Source organism: Lissotriton vulgaris, chromosome 1_1 (genome assembly GCF_964263255.1).
Source record: "Lissotriton vulgaris chromosome 1_1, aLisVul1.2, whole genome shotgun sequence".
Lineage (NCBI taxonomy): Eukaryota > Metazoa > Chordata > Amphibia > Caudata > Salamandridae > Lissotriton > Lissotriton vulgaris.
The window spans coordinates 713546153-713566019 of NC_141685.1; the positions used below are offsets into that span (position 1 = coordinate 713546153).

At 46.4% G+C, this 19867-nt stretch overlaps 1 protein-coding gene across 4 annotated transcripts in view; it reads left to right on the top strand.

The window, feature by feature from the left end:
- The window catches only part of LHX9 (LIM homeobox 9), a 68648-nt gene that overhangs the window by 3753 nt on the left and 45028 nt on the right, over positions 1 to 19867 (top strand). For 3 of the 4 annotated variants that reach the window (XM_086954877.1, XM_086954887.1, XM_086954871.1), the window contains exons 1-2: positions 13748 to 14222; positions 18383 to 18585. In XM_086954877.1, coding sequence (XP_086811003.1) covers positions 14046 to 14222; positions 18383 to 18585 — 380 coding nt within the window. In that variant the 5' untranslated portion in view covers positions 13748 to 14045. Of the gene's footprint in view, positions 1 to 13747; positions 14223 to 18382; positions 18586 to 19867 lie in introns of those variants that run through there. The other variant, XM_086954860.1, reaches the window with a different exon arrangement.

Below are 19867 nucleotides of genomic sequence, written 5' to 3' on the forward strand. Positions count from 1 at the left end.
TCACTGATTCCCTAGAGGCCTGGCACTGTGTATGAGTCACTCAATCCCCAGGGCCTGGCGCTGCATCTAAGACATTTTTACCCAGGGCTGTAAGTGGGATGAAAACATTGGGGCGGGGGTCTTTCAAAGGGGCGTGGCCAATATAATTAAGGGCGTGGCTTAAAAAGACGTATGCTAAAAATCTGTGTTTAGCATAGTGTGCCGCCCAACTTGTATTTTGCTTTTTCTATCATTGCATCTAGATATATGATACAAGTAACATCATACCTACACGAAGTCAGGATTTTTGGCTTTGTCAATGGTTGTTAGTTTCATAAGATAAATAAGCAACAACTATGGCTTGTATGTAATATTAAAAAAGCTTCCACTTAAAGTCCTGGTGACATCAGAACAATGCTGCTGCTGAGTTTAAAAAAGAGAAGGGGAATCCAGTGAGAAAATCTTTAAAGGATTTCCCTTCCCCTACAACGCTCACCTGGTATGACGTCATGCAGTAACTTCTCCTCTAGTGAGAAGTGAGCAGTGTGAGCAGCGCACATTAATGTCCCTGCACTCACTGCAGACCGGGAAAAACTGACCGCCTGTGCCAGGGCACAAAAGAGAGCCGGATATAGACCCGTTTCGAGGCTACCTTTAAAAAACTGCTGGTGCTCAGCACCGGTGAGACCCGGCCCACTTAAAGCCCTGTTCTTACCCCCTGGGAGCCTGCCACTGTGGCCGAGACATCCATGACCTCTGGGATCCTGGCACTACCTATGGACGTTTCTAACCATGGGGACGAGGTTTCTGTGCCTGGACTGCTCGATGCCCACGTGAGGCTCACACCGAGACCTGTGTTATCTCAGCACCTTTGCTCAGCCTCACAAAGCTTAGGGTCAGGGAAGTCCTAGTTTTATGCCTTCAACGGCCTCCTCAGACTGGCTGCCCCCTAGCTTCCACTGAGAGGATCATTCACAACATTTCTTTGGGTTTGGGGAATTGTTACATTTCACCAAAATATTCCAGGTCTGGAATTAAAATACTAAACACGCCTCTGGACTATTTTTGGGGAAAGGGGGCACTTTCCCCGTTTATTCTGGGGAAGGAGTTAGTAAATAAGCTATTTCAGCTTCCACCAAACGTCAGCTGCCCTTAGGGCGCCACAAACCCCTTCGATTGTCCGGTGAGGGCGCTGCGCCGGCCCCTCCCTCGCCTTCCCATGTTATGCTTCTAGTAGTGGTGTGCACAATTGTCTCAATCTAATATAAACTTCTTTTCACTTGTACTTAAATGGTTGTCTATTTACTTACTTATATACTATTACTGGGCTTCTTCTGATGTGTCTGTAAAACTTACATTTTGTCCTGAATTTGGACCTCCTGTCCTGAATTTTTACTCACCGCCCTGAATTTGCACCCATGCCAGTTGGTCAACCTTACAACTACATATGCTTCACAAATACTTCTGTGCATTGAGCAGCTCGACCCTGTCACGTGTCGCTGTCGCATTAGATATTTGTGGAATCATTTGCATATGGGCAGCATGGCGACGCCCCTTGTACGCAGCTGTGAAGGGGCAGACGGCACAAGACTGCATGCCCCTGAAGTAGGCCTACTTAGTCGTCATACTCTGCAAGAAGATACTTATTCGAGGAAACAACCTGCCATCCATTCCACCGCGTCAGGTGATATATACTATCGAAAAAGAGAAGGCTGTGTTGGAAAGTGCATGGTCTTCTCACTCTTAACTGGAAGCAGGGCCGGACTGGTCTACAAGGAAATCAGACGGGGTCAGAGGGCTGGTCTGACAGGTCAGTGTGTGGGGCAGATATTTGCCTGTTAGTGGGCCTGTTTTATGGTCTGGTGTGTGGGTTATGATGTTGATTTCATATAGATTACCACAAACATTGCTTGCTGCAAGCACAAATGCATGCAATCTCCTATACCTTGGAAAACATTTATGCACCTATACTTATACATTTATACGTATACAAAACACTTACACACTTATAGGCATACAAAACACGTATACAGGCATACGTATACAGAACACTTATACACCTATACTTAAACATTTCTTTACAAGTTCAAAACTGCCCCAATGTGCAAACGTGGGCCACCTTTTTACCTATCTAGTTCACTCATGGGGTCCACTTTGAGATTAGTGCCGTGGCCTATATTCTGTCCTAGTCCGACCCCGTCTGGAGGTGCGCTCTTTGGCCTGATGAGTGGATGCAACATTTAAATACATGTGCAATACTTCTGAAGGGATGGTACACAGACATCTCAACATACAGCACGTTTGGTTGGAGAGTACTGATAACTTTGTGCCATGATGCAATCATTTCATTAAAAGCAAAGAGCATACGGTGCAGGTTTCCCATTTTCTAAAGAACCTGGCCGGGGGAGGCCCTTTCGCACATGCGCAGTGAATCAGAGCAACAACAGACAGAGTGGACGAGGAAGAGAAGAGCCGGATTAGTTAATCTAGAACGCACCGCTTTCCCTCAGCTCCTAGGTTGCTGTAGTTGTGGGAAGAGCTGGGAGCTAAGGAGAGTTCCTCTGTCGTTAACAGCACTCACCCAAACGCACTGTGTCGCTCTGTGTGCCTGTGCTGTGTTGCACGGCCAAGTGTAGAAAGTTTACCTCCAAGCAGGGCCCCACCTCTGATGCCCATGCAATTTTGTAGGGTCCCTTGCTCACTTTGCCACTGGATTCAAGCTAGCCTGGCTGATAAGGGGTGTTACACCGAAACTGTTCCCAGGATGCTTCCCTCTGGTTCAGGGAAGACCTGGCTTGGCAGTTCGGTCTGGTCTGTAACCTTGAGGCACAGGGTCAAGACTAATTTGCATATAGCAGGGTCTGAACTGAGGTGGGGAAGTGAGCTAAAGAACGATGATGGATTCAACTCAGATCTGTGACTTGGGGTGATTGTCTGAAAGGTTTCAGCGCTCAGTTCATCATCTCTTTGTGTTTGCTTCATGCAGTTATGTGACCTGTAAACATCCTTGACTCTGCCTCATACGCACGATTCAACAGGGAATTCTTTTCCTTTTGCCCAGAATTTTACCAGCCCATCCCAATGTGGCATTGCAGCCAGACTCCTCGGTCAGTACACGGACCATTGGTCAATGCCAATGTTTAGGACTCATTCACTTTTTCTGTGACAGCGTCTTCTGTCAGAGTTTCAGTATAGAATACCATGACATGGTCCGCTGTCAGTACGTGTGATGCCAGCAGTGCCGGTGCCTTGGTCTCATTGAATCCCTCTGTGCCAGGGCCCTCAGTGAGTACATGTCATGCTTCCAGTGCCATGGTCCACGACTTTCTGTGCTGTGGCCAACTGGAACGAGGTGGCACACTGACAGAGCCAGTTTACTGATTTTATTGGTTCTTTTTCTGACAGGGTGAGCTGTCAGTTTATGGGCAGCCTGTAGAACTTACGGGGTCCTCCCATGGGATATCCACAGGGCCAGTTTACTGGTTGGATTAAATCTTTATGAGACAGGGCTGGTCCACAGTGAATGGGGAGTGTGCAGCACCACCAGGGCTTTTAGAGAGTTCACATTGCACTTTCAGTGCCAGCTTTTATTATTTATTAGATCTTTTTGTGACGGGGTCCGCGGTCAGTTCATTGGACGCCTGCAGTGCCAATTAACTGGCTTCATTAGATCTCTTTTGAGTCTTCAGTACATTGAAGGCTTGCAGGGCCAGTAGGGCCTGCAGTCAGTTAAGAGGGAACTTTCAGTGCCAGTTGACCTTTTCCATTGGATCTTTTTGTGACAGGGTCCACTGGCAGGTCAAGGGTCACTTGGAGTGTCAGTTTACTGATTTCATTAGATCTTTTTGAGATAGGGCGCGTCCTCAGTGTATTGGAAGCTTTCTTCACCAGTGGAGTCTCAAGTCAGTGTACAGGACATTGGCAACGCCAAATTGCTTTCTTCATCAGGTCTTTTCCTGGCGTGGTCAGTTTGTCGGGTCACAGGAAGCTTGCAGGGCCTGTTTCTGGTTTCATTAAATGTTTCCGAGACCCGTTGTCAGAGCATGGACTAGCGGGATACGCTGTCTGCTCATAGGACGCTTGGAGGGCCAGTGTCCTGAAAACATTAGATCTGCCTTTGACAGCCATTCCATCAGCTTTTTCTGAACCCACTGCGCATACTGGGGATTAGAAGTAATGGGCAGACTTGCTTCTTCTCTGTTTGACTAGGAACAACTTCAAACACACAGTTCATTGCGTTATCACGGGAGACCACTATACAACTGAGTCCCTCACATTCTTCTATTCTTTGTACTTACATCAAACATCAGACCCTTTGGTTTGTTTTTTGTATGCATGTGAAACATCAAGCTCACAGTAGACTTTCCAATGTCCATCTACGTCATATATTCTGTTTATCTTCAAAGACTGTACCCTCGGAGGAATGGACACAGCTCTAAATTGAATCTTACATGACCCTCATTCATGAGCAGTGAGACCACACTGTGTTATTGACTGCTGCCTCCAGACTTCACCAAACGCCCCTGTGGCCTCCAAGCCCAGAGTGTTCTGGTTGAAGATGTTTTGTCTTTGATCCTGTAGGTGGCTCCAGCGGCCTTTGTTTCTGAAAACCGTTCTCTTTGTGTAGCCTTTTATGGCCTTGGGTGTGGACCCCACTGTGCCTTCAAATTGTCGGGAGAAGGGAAGCAAAGGCACCTGGGACCTAATGCAAGGAAGGAAAATGCTCCGTACTCCCCTGTTGGTTAGTAAAAGACAACCAAAATTGGGGCACAAATGTTTCTTTGCCTCACTAGGCTCTGGTGCCACTGCACATGCTTCACAAGTGATAGCTAAGCCATGGCAAAAGGAGCGGGTCACACCTGGCGGTTCCAAATGCCTTCATCAACAAGCTCCAATAAGTGCAACAATGGCAGTTCAGCTTCAAAAAGTTTCACAATAAAATTGCAATAATGCAGAACAGCACATCCCACAGAGCACATGTAGGAGAAGTAGACATTAAAATAGAATTATTAAACTCCCTATAAAGAAGATGAGGTAAAATGGAGCTCCTTTTAACACTTGCAACTGTACATAGGTCAAAGTGCTATATGATAAAGAAGGAACCCAACATTTTTAGGCCTTTCTCAAAGGAAAATGACGAAAGAGAGTTCACATAATGATTGTCCTGTGATTATAATGGAAAACAGGAAGCCCATTGTACTGATTGTATACCAATGTTACATTTTCTACCCACTTTCCATCAAAGTCATAGCAATAAACATAGAAATGTATCCCAATTTTACATGTTCCTTGTTCTTACTATGGAGTGTACACATCCTAAAACACCAAGCTCTTCTTCTGTATTAAGGCCCTTGGGGGACTTTATCGTATCAAAATCATCCTAGCTTCCAGCCATCATAGGTGCAGCTCCACGTTTCATCCTATTTCCGTACTTGTACTTGTTTCTTTATATATAGTTCCAGGGATCATTATCATATTTCTCGGCATAGTATAACACCATCAGATAATTTGCATCTTTGCATCAACGTTCTTGAAGGCATGTAAATGTTCCATAATCTGTATTTACATCACCTCTATCTATCTATCTATCTATCTATCTATCTATCTATCTATCTATCTATCTATCTATCTATCTATCTATCTATCTATCTATCTATCTATCTATCTATCTATCTATCTATCTATCTATCTATCTATCTATCTATCTATCTGTCTATCCATCTATCTATCTATCTGTCTGTCTGTCTATCTAATCTATCTATCTATCTAGCCACCTATACATACAGCTATATATATGTGTGTATATATATATAGATATAGATATATATAGATATAAACCCAGACTAGATAATCTAATAAACAGTTAATAAATGGCCTAATTTCAGCATCAAAAAAAGAAAAGTTGTAAGAAGACTGCAACACCAACTCTTGTGCTGCATTGCCTTGGTTCCTAATATTACAAAAAAACGCAATCTATATACTCCACATGGGATTGCACCAAAATCCTGCACCTACCTCCAAGAGGCATAATGAGGAGAAATGTCTTTATTTCTCATTACTACCTGCTTCTATACTGCTGCAGTCTGCCCAAAAACAGTCATGTTCATAAAGCAGGAACCTTGCAGCATGGTGCAAGGGTGCGTGCATTGGCGCTAGGCAGCGCACAGGATGCCAGCGCTACGAGGGAGTAGAAGTGTGATATATGTCAACAGATATTGTGCATTCTGTTCTCTCCATTTCATGCAACGCCGTGCAGTAACTTTGCTTGCTGCCCTGTCTTGCCTGAACATTAGTACATCTAGGCCCAAGTATTGAACGTTGCAGACTTGCTATAATTTGTGATCAAGTCTTTCCACATGCAAACTTAGACGGGAACTGAAATACTGCAAAATAAAATCCACTCTCCTGTTTTCTTTAAAAATTCAGAAAAGTTAATAATGAAATTTTACAAAATCGAATCTTAATGTTTAGTGGAGGGAACAGTCTTGTTACACATCCATCACCCTCTTCTGTCGTTGAAATGATTCTGTTTTACTCAACTCTGATATCTTCTGCCATCTGCAGGCCACATTTGAATCCCAGCCAGGCCCAATGTGTCTTTCATCCTTCTGTAGATACACTGAGTGCAATCAAATTTGATGAGTGATATCTATTTGTAAGAGTGCCTAAAAACAACACGTGCAGTATGAAGCAGTACATAAATACAAGTTATGGAAAACCAACACAGCTCAAACAGCCTCTCTCATAAATACACACCCAGACACACTCCCACAAAGAAGCACATAAACACCAACTGACTAAAAAAACACTCACACGAATTAAATCTGTCTCTCTCTCTCTCCCACTCTCTTTCTCTCACACACATGCACACACACAGTCAATCTCCCTCTTGCTTTAACTCTCTCTCTCTCACACACTGATTCAATCTGTCTTTCTCTCTCACACACATGCACACACACACACAGTCAGTCTCTCTTGCTTTATCTCTCTCTCTCACACACACTGATTCAATCTGTCTTTCTCTCTCACACACATGCACACACACAGTCAATCTCCCTCTTGCTTTAACTCTCTCTCGCTCACACACTGATTCAATCTGTCTTTCTCTCTCACACACATGCACACACACAGTCAATCTCCCTCTTGCTTTAACTCTCTCTCTCACTCACACACTGATTCAATCTGTCTTTCTCTCTCACACACATGCACACACACGCAGTCAGTCTCTCTTGCTTTATCTCTCACATACACTGATTCAATCTCTCTGTCTTTCTCTCACACATACACATGTAATCTCGCTATTGCTTTATCTTTGTCTCACGCACACAGATTCAATCTCTGTCTCACACACACAAACACACACACACGCTGGAAGTTGGCTAGAAACATGGCAGGCAGCAGCAAGGTTTCACTTTCCCTGTTTATCTTGCTTGCTTGTTGTGTTAATTGGCTTGTTTTCTCCCAGGACATTCGCTGCGCCTGAAACCTGCCTGCATGTTTACTTGCCAAAGACTCACACCATTTTTTGGCGCAGCCAACATTTTGAAACAAATGGGAGATTGTCTTTGATATTTTGATGTTTGCACAGCTATGGCTGCTTTACTTCAAGAAATCATTGATTTCCGTCCAAAGGGGGCTAATTACATTACTTACAGTAAATAGCAGCCCTGCTGTCCAGGATCTAGTGTGCCAAGAGGAAAAAGACCGGTTTATTTCACTTGATTGGCTCCATCTTTGTGTGAAATTGTGTTTTATGAGCTGTATTCTGGCACCGAGAGGAATGCAGCAACATTCAAGCTGCAAATAACATTACAGGGGACTTTAAACAGAAAAAAGGGGCGTGGGTGTGGGGGAGAGGAGGCTGCAGATGCCGTGTAATCCCCCGGAGGAGGAGGTAGTGAGCTACAAGGCATGGAGAGGAAACGGGGCCCTGCCTGGTGCTTTTTTGACGAACTGTGTTGGGTTTAGCGAGGGCATCCCTGGGGGCCCGGGAGCAGCTCCTCCGCCGCCGGGAAGATCCCTCGGTGGGGATTGAGGTGTCAGGAAACAGCCGCCAGCTGTTCAACCGCAGAGGAGTGTGAAGAGTGAGGAAGAAGGAAAGATTAAACATTACACCCTGATTCCACACATTGACTGATGGACTGACAGAGAAACACACAGCCTGACAATACACACAGGGGCGCGTGCACTCAGGCGAGCACACAGCCACACCAACTAACAAGCACCACATAGGCTGACAAACACTGCCTGGTACTCTTGAGCATACATACACTCAGGAAAACACACAGCTACACCAACTAACAAGCACCACATAGGCTGACAAGCACAGACTGGTAATCGCGAGCATACATACACTCAGGCAACACACAGACTGATAAACTCAAGCATACATACACAGAGGCAAACACACAGCCACACCAACTGACAGGCACCACATAGACTGAAAAACACAGCCTGGTAATTGCGAGCAAACATACACGCAGACAGCACACCGACTGATAAACTCAAGCATATATACAGTCAGGCAAACACACAGCCACACCAACAAAGAGGCACCACATAGACTAACAAACACTGCCTGGTAATCGCGAACATACATACACTCAGGCAAACATACAGCCACACCAACTAACAAGCACCACATAGGCTGACAAGCACAGACTGGTAATCGCGAGCATACATACACTCAGGCAACACACAGACTGATAAACTCAAGCATATATACACGCAGGCAAACACACAGCCACACCAACTAACAAGCACCACATAGGCTGACAAGCACAGACTGGTAATCGCGAGCATACATACACTCAGGCAACACACAGACTGATAAACTCAAGCATATATACACGCAGGCAAACACACAGCCACACCAACAAACAGGCACCACATAGACTGACAAACACAGCCTGGTAAACGCAAGCATACATACACGTAGGCAAACACACAGCCATACCAACTAACAGGCACCACATAGGCTGACAAGCATAGACTGGTAATCACGAGCAGACATACACACAGACAGCACACCGACTGCTAAACTCAAGCATACATACAGTCAGGCAAACACACAGCCACACCCACTAACAGGCACCACATAGACTAACAAGCACAGACTAGTAATCACAAGCATACATGCATTCATGCAACACATACTGACAAGCGCGGACTGATAAACACAAGCATACATACACTCAGGCAAACATACAGCCCCACCAACAAACTGGCAACAGAAAGATAGACTGACTAACACAGCCTAGTAAACGCGAGCACACATACAGTCAGGCAACACACAGACTGGCAAACACAGACTGACAAACACAACCATGCATACACACTCCCAGATTAACAAACAGACAACATACAAACTGTCAAACAGATACAGAGACTGGCAAACACAAGCATACTTACACACACTCAGGCAAACACACAGCCACACCAACAAACAGACATCACGCAGACTGAGTAACAGACACTGATAAACACAAGTATACATATACTCAGGCAAGTAAACTAACACAGGGACACACCAACGGACGGACTAACACGTGGAATGGAAAACACAGAGACAGATGCACAAACAGAAGTACATAGTTACACACAGTCACACACACTCACCGACTGGCGGGTTGACAGAAAAACATGCAGAGATTGACTATCACAGTTATACAAACACAGATAATGCCCACCAGAGAGACATTAAATTGACAAACGTATAAGCGCACATGTGCACTCAAGCCCATTAGCACAAGACCCTCTTCACCAACAGAGAAACGTGCTGAGTCTTAAAACACAGACCCATAGACACACAAGCACTCAGAAACCCTGTCTGGTGGACCGATAGTTACACACATACTGACGAGCATGGACATACAGACCGATAAACAAAGAAAACGACTGCCACAAAAAACACACTTCTATGTGTACCGGCTAACAGCTTCACTGCCTGAACCGATGCACATAAACACGCACAAATCGACACCCAAACTAACATATAAGAGCATGCAAACATACAGTTCAGAAGTACTTACCACAGCAGTACCACAGAATAAAGAATAAACACGCAGATGCACAGATACACACAGGCTTAAACTTGCGCACACAAGCACATGTACACATTCCGACACACAGAAGCACACATGTAAATAAACAGACACAAAAACTCACAAGTACACATATATGCATAGACACACACACACAACGTGTGCCCCACCATACCACCCAGACACGTGTAGAAGTGCTCATTTGAACATTATTAAGCAACACACAGAGAAACACAGACAGAAATACATATACAGGCACATATGGGTATAGCCACACATACAACCACACAAACATATAGACACAAAATAGTAACATACTTACACACAGAAACCCATCGTCACATATGAATTTTCTTCTATGCAAGCACAGACAACCCAGCAAGGGAAGCCAACATGAAATGTTCGCCAAGATCAATACAAAAACAGGATTACAGGTCTACACACAAAGATACACGCAAATGTAATCAGACATACACGCACACACATACACAATCACTGTTGCTCAACATACACAGAAGCAGGTAACAGTGACACAAACATACACAAACCCAGCTGGATAAGCAGTCACGTGGCGTCGCAGACACAAAGCTGATACACATGTAAAAACGTCCAGTACACTCGCAGAGACTTGTAAACGTACAACTGGACGGTAAATAAACCTTCACAGACAGACTCATGCAGACAGAAGTCCGCACACCCGCAGAGAAAACAGACCACAATATACAGACACAGACACAAAAAGATATATGCGCAAATCTTAGTGACACCCACATGTACACAGAAAAAAAACAAATTCATATTACTTTTCAAATTCGAACTTGCAATTTACTGTTAATATTCAGCACTGATTTTTACGCGCACAGACCTGGAAGCAAAATAAAAAGGTCTCCGTTCGTATAAAATGGTGTTTCAGAAATTGCCATTTTCAATGTCAAATTCCCAAGTGGCAGTTACAGGTTGAGCTGTCTAATGAAAGATACGAATTATGTGGGCTTTATAAAAAACATTTTAAGTTCTGAGAAGGGTGATTGCGTCGCAGATCACGCCGCGATCCCAGTTCCTGGAGAGTGCCACGGAGAGAAGGGTTGTGCCGCATTTTAATTCGCTTGTTGGCGCCTGGAAACGGCTGCTTTCGGAATAACATTAAAAGGCGCGCTTGGGGCGGCGGTACACTCACCTCAGCAGCGTTCCGGCGTCTGACAGGGCATTCGCGAATAAAGTGATGGGCCTCGGAGAAGGCGCAATGTATCGGCGCCTGACTTGTAAAGCACGTGCCCTGGGCTTTAAATGGGCCGGGTTCCGTCGGATCCAGAGGGCAGTATTTAAAACGTTGAAACGGGTCCCTGTTAGGCGCTATATTCTGCACTTAGCTTCTCGGGGAAAATGTTGCATGATTTTTGAACAATGACTGCGCAAACTATAAAGAAAACCCTTATGGGGAGGTAGTTTCTGTATTTCATGGGTATCGTAATCTACTTTTCCAGGGGTATTTACGTTTTCCAAGATGCTGTGTTTCTGCAGTTTTCGTTTAAAGCATCCTATTCATCTTTGATAATGTCGACTGAGAGAGAGCTGGTTCGTCTGTAGGTGCCTGTGTGTGAGTCAGGTTGTGGGTGGACATTTAAAAAAAGCTGTGTTATTTGTACATTTTTTTTAGTATCATAGTGCATTGAATTAAGGTCGATCTTTGATCAAGATTTTGCCCCATACCCCCGAGGGTATATTTTTCTACAAACCGTTACAGTTTCTATGAAAGGTTACACAATTGCCAGAAAATAACAAAAAACAGTGAAACCTTTTTATACCATAACTAAAGAAGTGGAAAGAGAGAAGTTTCTGGCCATGTTTGAAAACTCCAGAGTTGAGACTACAGACAGGGGGGGTTTCTCGCGGTACCTGCCAGTGGGCATAAAGGTGACCACATTACTGCCCATGCAGTCCTTTGCCTCTCTGCAGATGCAGTACAATGGTCATAAATGCCAATTGTAGTTCTAAGCCAGTGTGTGTGAAAGGGTACACCGCTGTCGAATTATTTACAGAGCAAAAGTATTTTTTTTTAAATCAGTGGTTACAGGTGAGTGGGTGTCTAGTGTGTTGGGGTGCAATGAAGTGTGTGCAGGAGAGGGTGAAATTATGGTGCAGAAGAGGGCTATGCCGGTGGGAATTTCAGAAAGTGATGTGGAGGGAAAAGGGCGTGTATCACACAGTAGGGAGGAAAGTGTGTGAAGGGGAGAAGTGAGGTAAATACAACATTCTGAAGAACAGTAGTCTTTCCACAGACCACAGTAATATTCAATTCACAGTCTCATCTTTTTAGGATTTAAACATTTTCAATTATAATGATTCATAATTAAAAGTCACTGTTACTTGTCTGATACTGCTGGCATTGGCAAGACTGATCGGTCTGGCATATTTTAGGTGCATATCTTTTAATGTGTGATATGCTTGGGTGCTATAAAAACAAAGCTTGTTAGCAGTCACCACAATACTATTCTGAGGCTAATAGGGAAAGCACAGAATTTGTGTTTACATTAGGCCCCCAGGTACATATGTCACACCTTGTGGAAAGGATTCCTAGAAATGCTTCTTAGGCCACGCCCCCTTCAGAGAACACACACTATTTCTGCAACCTACTAAAAAAGCCTTGCACGTGCCTTAAAAGACAACGCATAGTCGTAATGGAAGGCGGAATGGTCCATATCACGCATGGGGGTGGTGGTAGAGGTAAATGGAAAGGTTGCGTTAAATACCGCCATGGTTTGCACTTGACCCTGGATAATGAAGAGAAACCGAATTTGCTTCAAAGTTAAGTCCTTTTTCCGGCCAGTGACACTGGGACCTGTTAAGGAGGCTGCCTCTTCGCTTGTTTGGTAAACAGCGGTACAAGAGTGCAGACTCCAGGTCTGTTTGTCCGACGGAATATAGACAGGAGCCGCCGGTGCATTGGAAACGCTGGGTGCCGTGCGCCAAAGTCGGAGCCTTGTTGGTTCCCCGGTTTCTCAGTGGCGCTCTTGCAATTCTGTAGAATGGCAGAAAATGTCAAACGGGGTAATGTCTGCATGTTTTTTTCTTTTGCCATCACAAAATCGAAAGAACTCAAAAAGGTATTTATGTGTGGAAAAAGGGCGACGAGTTCCAAAAGATAAAGGTAAAACAAGGGCTTAGTTTGGAAGTGTGTAAGTAAAATGTATGACGATTATTAAAATGTATATTTTTCGTAAACAGGAAGCTCGGATTGACTTTCCTTTAAAGCTAAAACAGAAGGGAAGCGTGTCAAGTAGTTTGATGGAAGGGGTAGGGGGGTCATGCAGGGCACGGGGTCCCTGGACAGGGCGAAGCATCCCCACTCCCTATATCCCCCCCTCATCCACCCCCCTCCCCCCGTCACTTGCTAGAGCCAGACCAAGTACCCCTCCACTTTTGCGGTTCACTGCACGAATCTGACTTCCCTGCACCCGTCCAGTCTGTGTATCTAATATAATTATTTTTAGGGGGGGGGGGGGCGTTGGAGGAGCCCCCAACAACCCCGAGGGCTGTCAGTGCGTGTCCATCCGCAGGGGGCTGAGAGGAGCATGACAGGCCTTTGTTGTGTGGATAAAGAGAGCCCCGTCAGTGGCAGCTCCGGGAGGGGGGGCTCCTCCTCCTGAATTAGGAGGGAGTGGGCTGGCTTTAGCCTCTTAACAGACCGGGCACTTCTGGGGAAGGCAGCACTCCCGAGTGCGATCCACAGGCGCGGGGACCTCTCGGGCTAGCCGTGCCGGATACCACTCCTGCCCCTTGGGTTTTCAGACTCCAGAACTTGAGCGGGATTCAGGGTGCGGACCGCCCCCACCTGCTTCCACCGCAGCGCCCGCCGCACATGCCCCCTGCCAGGCGCCTGCTGCCGGCCCTCACTTCTTGTGTTTTTTCTGCACCCCCAGGAAGCTCTGCGGCGCCCTGAGCCCCCCTCAGCCTGGGACGGCCTGCGGGGGCACCTCCACCCTGGGCGTCCGCCCGCTCTTCGGAACCCCGGAGGACCCGTGTATGGAAATAGTGGGGTGCCGAGCAGAGGAGAGCTCGTGCGCCTTCCGGCCCGCCGCCATGCTCTTCCACGGCATCTCCGGGGGCCACATCCAGGGCATCATGGAGGAGATGGAGCGGCGCTCCAAGACGGCCGAGGCGCGCCTGGCCAAGGGGGTGGCGATCAACGGACGGGACGCGGTAAGGAGGGCTCTGGGGGGCGAGGTAAGGAGGGCGGGGGGGGGGGGGGGGGGACGGATGGGGTGCAGTGGGCGGGAGGGCCGAGGTCTGGGCCCGGTGGAGGGGCAGACTGGGCAGACTTCCCCCGAGCACGCTTCCTGCCAGCGATCGCACACCACCAGAGTTCAACAGATTGCACACAAGTTCTCACAGGCACTTTACTGCACATGCTCCAACTAAGACGCGCACACACCCTCGCTTCCTCACCTGGGAAAACAGATCATACTCGCAGTTAGATATTCAGGACAAGCAACAACACACATAATTTAGACAATTGTAGGGAGTAAAGTGCCCACATATGTACTCAGAGGTGCCAAACTGCAAATACCAGCACACAAATGCACCAAACTACACCCGCGGGTACTCAGGGGGCAACAAACCACACGCAAGCAGTTGAAGGCGACACTGCACACACAAAGGTTAAAGATTGCACATGGGCACCCAGGTGACCGTGTACCAACTGACATACACAGGTACTTGATGCCGACGCATTGTATACACGGGCACTGGAAGATAACCGATCGCACACACAAAGAGTCTGGTGCACGAACAACACTCAATGAAGGCAGGAAACATGCAGACGCTCTCACGGAACAGAACCACACACGGACCAAACCACAAGCACAGGGGCGCGGGGATACAAGCGGCCAGAAGGGGTAGGAAATCACTGTTAGGGAGCAAACTACACACAGAGGCCCTAAGTACATATACGTAAACACACACACACACAACACACACACCCTAGAATTAACAATCTCTACAGAGAGGCTCCGGGTGCAACAGATGACAGATACACATGGGAAAGAGAGTTGACATGGCCTCTCCGGGGCACACGTTGTGCCTTCAACAGGGCAAGGTCGTCTCCTCTGCCTTTCACCTCATTCCGATCGAGTGAAGGCTGAGCAGTTTGCACTTCGGGTTCCGGTTAGGTATGCCTGTTTGTAAACACATCTGCAGATAACGGCAGCGAGGCACAGGGAGACAGCGACTTGCCAGGGACCACGCATCCGGGGGCGGACGCATAACGTGTTCTTTATCTATTCAAAGTAGTTTATAGAGAAAGACAACATACAATCAGGTGATATTGAGCTACAAGTGCAAGGAACGCGCATTACATATTTCTAACGAAAAGTAATCAGATGAAAATGCAAAAGTCCCGTTTTATAAATAAGTCTGCTTATAAGAAAATCGGAAAATTGGAGATTCGAGAAGCCCGAATATAAAGTGATTTTCCATGGCCTACAATACGGGGTTTGCAGGTTTTCATCATTTGTAAAAACCTGCCCCTCTCGTCACATTTCACGAACTATGATACCAATTTGGTTTTGGGGGTTTTGTGGCCTTGGATGGAATTTGGGGTCTTGAATCTTTCACCGATAACCAAGGTCGTTTAGCCCATGCCTGTGAGCCGCGTCCCTCGAGCCAAACGGGGGGTTCCGCCGATATTTCAGGGACACTGCACTACTTAGCACCTACTCTGGGAAATAAAAATAACACAGAGGAGCGGCTTAATCTGGAAAAAAAAATATATATATATATATATATATATATATATATATATATATATATATATATATATATATATATATATATATATATATATATATATATGCATGCATCTTATTATTTTCGCTCATGTAGAGTGCTTTAGTCGCATACACAAATTCCGTTATACAAGAATGCATAGAGGTTATTATAATTACGCGTGTTTCAATATATATTATGCACAATACATTGTCGTCGCTTATAGTACATTGAAGTCGTTTACCTAACGTCTCCTATAGCCGGGTACATTAAAAGTCCCTTATAGTCCAGTAAATGATGTCCCATTAGTGGCGTATATAAACTTAGTTTGCAATATACCATTCAGAGCAACCCTTTCAGTTAAGGAGAGGCCTTTACCTAAAACTCATTTTTCCTGTTCCCATCCTCCTCGTGCCAGTGAAGGCTCGGGAGAAAATCAAAGTCCAGTCACAAAACCCCTCTCCGGAATTTTTCTAATTCCGGAGGCGCGCAGCAGATTTTGACAGCAATTAGTAAAATTATCTCTGTGAAATAACTGGTCTGTTAACGGTGATGTCTGTTTTGTTTTGGCTGAGCCCGGCGAACTTCATGTACAAGGTGACAGTGACACGTTTGGTCTTTTTTTCCGAGAAAACGTTTTATGCTCGTCACAATGTAGAGCGTTTTCACATTTTTGCGTTCGGGCTTCTTATAACAATATTTTCTAGTCCTTCTGCTTACTTTTAGTCTCGCATATCAGTATGCTCTAAAGCAAAGCCAACCATGGGGCCCATAAAAACAATAGTAGTCTCAGGGGAAAAAAAACAGGTCATTAAGAAGGTGACCCAAAGAAAACAATGCAAATAATAGCGGTGGCGTCCAAACACACTCTAACTGTTAATAAGATCTAGCACCGTGGATGGGTTTCCAAACGTATTAATATTCTTTTTAATTTTCAAATCCACTTGCTAATTATTTTATTCATAACATTGTCCAATTTAAACAATAAAAAAAGGCGCTCGAGGGTGTTTAGTGTCCATTACTCCAGCCTGCACAGGTCTACTCGTTAGTTGAAATGAAGGAAAGACTTCCAGGCCGGACAGAAGGGCACCAATAATAAATATAAAGACACATGGAGTGCGAAATTACCTGAGGGAACGACAGAGCAGCCGAATATCTGTTTTAAGGACAAGCCAGGCTCATTCCCAAGGCACCCCTGGGTGCTGGGCAGTGGTACCGCACTGTACTGCTCCCAGCTGTTTAATTGGCACGTCATCGAGGTGGGGGGCTCAGACACCTTTAATTATAGGCCCTCGAAACCTGCAGGAGACAGCGCGTGGATTCAGGGAGAAATGTGTATTATTATATTAGTGAAGGGAAAGCGTTCGAGGCCCCTGGCGATACTTGTTAATATTACTACCCTAACGTAAACACTATTAGGTTTATTTGTATTATTGTTATTATAGCGAAATCCTAATAACAATAATTCTCGTCAAATTAATCAAAGACACTTGCAAATATAAAGGCAATAAAAACAAACGTAATTGCAACAATAATGTTAAAAAAACGCTGACGCTCGCATTGTTGAACAGAGATAGTTCTGCATTTAAATAATGTTAAAGGCTCGTTAAAGATTGCGATTAATAAATCTGAAGGAAGTGTAATCACCTGGTTACTGTGCGGCCAGGTGCGCCCGGGTCCTTTCTCTCTGTTTCCTGTTCTATAGAAGTGCGCAGGGTCGAGGGAGGCTTCGGCCCCTTTGTTCTACGGGTGCCTGGAAGGCTTTCTAGTATGTTATTCATACCTCTCCTCCGAGCAGTGCCAGCCAGTGCCCCTCACGGCCACTCAGCCAAGGTGTCTTTGTTAACAGACTGCACCCTGTGCTATTAACGCACAACGTGCAGTTAATGCTTTGTTAAAGACCGGGAAGGTTTGTTTCAGGTAATAATGTTACCTTCCGGCTGGGGATCTTTTCCAAGTTCATTGGGTTAGAATAGAATTTGACACTACACAGCAGCTTCCTTTATGGGGCAAGCCCACTGTGCAACTAAAACCACGTCACTTAATGCAGCACATCGGGTCACTGCACATGCTGTAACTCCTGTGCATTATTTTATGTACCTTTGTCTAGGAAGCACTCCTTTATTACATGTTTTAGTCTCTGGTTTTGGTCACTTGCTAATGTAACTTTTGTTAGGTTGTAAAACGGGCTGTGGCCTACTTAGCTAAAATAAAGCACTATTCACAAAGGATTGACAATCGAGTGCTTTAATCTAGAGTGCACGAAAAATTCCAAAGGAGCGCCTACACCTTCATTTCTTTCTTAAAATTAAATACAACCCTTGCCATTTCTGCTCGATCGCTAGTTTATATTTTATTGGTAACTTAAAGCTGAGCTCCAGCTCTTGGTGTCTGCATCCTTGCTGTGAGTTTCCTTGTTAATTAGGCGTTTACTCATTCAATACAGCTTGAACCTGCATAGTACATGTCAGATGTAACATCACAATAAGTTATTTGCGGGGCTCGGGGAGGCCAGGCCCGGCGCAGCGCCTCGCCATACTGTGTGCCCCCCTGCATGCCCCGCCGCTCACGGTCTCTCTCGCCTGCTTGCTCCACAGGGCCTGCCCCCCATGAGCCCCGAGAAGCCGGCCCTGTGCGCCGGCTGTGGGGGGAAGATCGCGGACAGATACTACCTGTTGGCCGTGGACAAGCAGTGGCACCTGCGCTGTCTCAAGTGCTGCGAGTGCAAGTTGGCGCTAGAGTCCGAGCTCACCTGCTTCGCCAAGGACGGCAGCATTTACTGCAAGGAGGACTACTACAGGTACTGCAGCCCGGCGGGGAGGAGGGGGGTCAAAGGGGGTGCGTTGTGGGAGTAGTTGTGGTAAAGTAGTGTGTGGGGGGCTATGCTGGCAGGGGCGTGATTGAAGTGCGGCCCGGCAGAGTGGCCATCTGCAGGGCATGTCGTCAAGCATGAGATGTGCAGTCATGGGCTTTCATGTGATAACCTATTGCATTCTGGGTGCTGTAGTTATTCCATTTAAACTACCTAAACACGCGCAGCGTTCTGCAGAATCCATCCCACGTCTAGGAACAGTGCCTGTGAAGGCAGGAGGTGAGGTTGCCGCCCTAATAGCAGACTGTGGTGGCAGGGTGTGCGGGGGGGGGGGGGGGGGGGGGGGGCTTAGAAGCAGTGAAAGGGGCAGACACTGTTTTAAAGGGGTAGGGGTGGATTCTTGCCCTGTCAATCCCTGTCTCCTCCGCCTGCAGGGCACGCGGCTGCTGGTGTCCCAGCCCAACTGTCCTTTCAGGGGCACCAACCACTGAGGACAATCCTCGTTTCTGCTGTACTCTGGTCTTTAACAGATGTGGTCTGTCTGAGTCCACTCCGCGTAATATGGCGGCCTAATCCTAACACACTTGTGACCACGCCCCTAACACACCTGTGACCTCGCCCCTAACACACCTGTGACCTCGCCCCTCACCCTAACACACCTGTGACCTCGCCCCTAACCCTAACACACCTGTGACCTCGCCCCTCACCCTAACACACCTGTGACCTCGCCCCTCACCCTAACACACCTGTACCTCGCCCCCTACCCTAACACACTTGTGACCTCGCCCCTCACCCTAACACACCTGTGACCTCGCCCCTCACCCTAACACACCTGTACCTCGCCCCCTACCCTAACACACCTGTGACCTTGCCCCTCACCCTAACACACTTGTGACCACGCCCCTAACACACCTGTGACCTCGCCCCTCACCCTAACACACCTGTGACCTCGCCCCTCACCCTAATACACCTGTGACCTCTCCCCTAATTCCACCCTCTCCCTAAATGTACCCTATTTTAAACCATAACCATAACATTTCCAGCCACATCTCTAACGTTAACTCAAAATCCCAAGCCTATTCCCAACACTAACCATAACCCATTCCACATGTGATTACAGACCCATGCCTAATCTTACACCCAGCCCTGCTCCTTTCTCTTAGAAGTGCACTCTGTCCTACAGGCCTGGCCGAGACCCCTCTGTTGTGATGCCCCATTTACCTGATGCAGGTCAACAGGACAGTTTATCAAATCTGGCATCTGTCCGAGG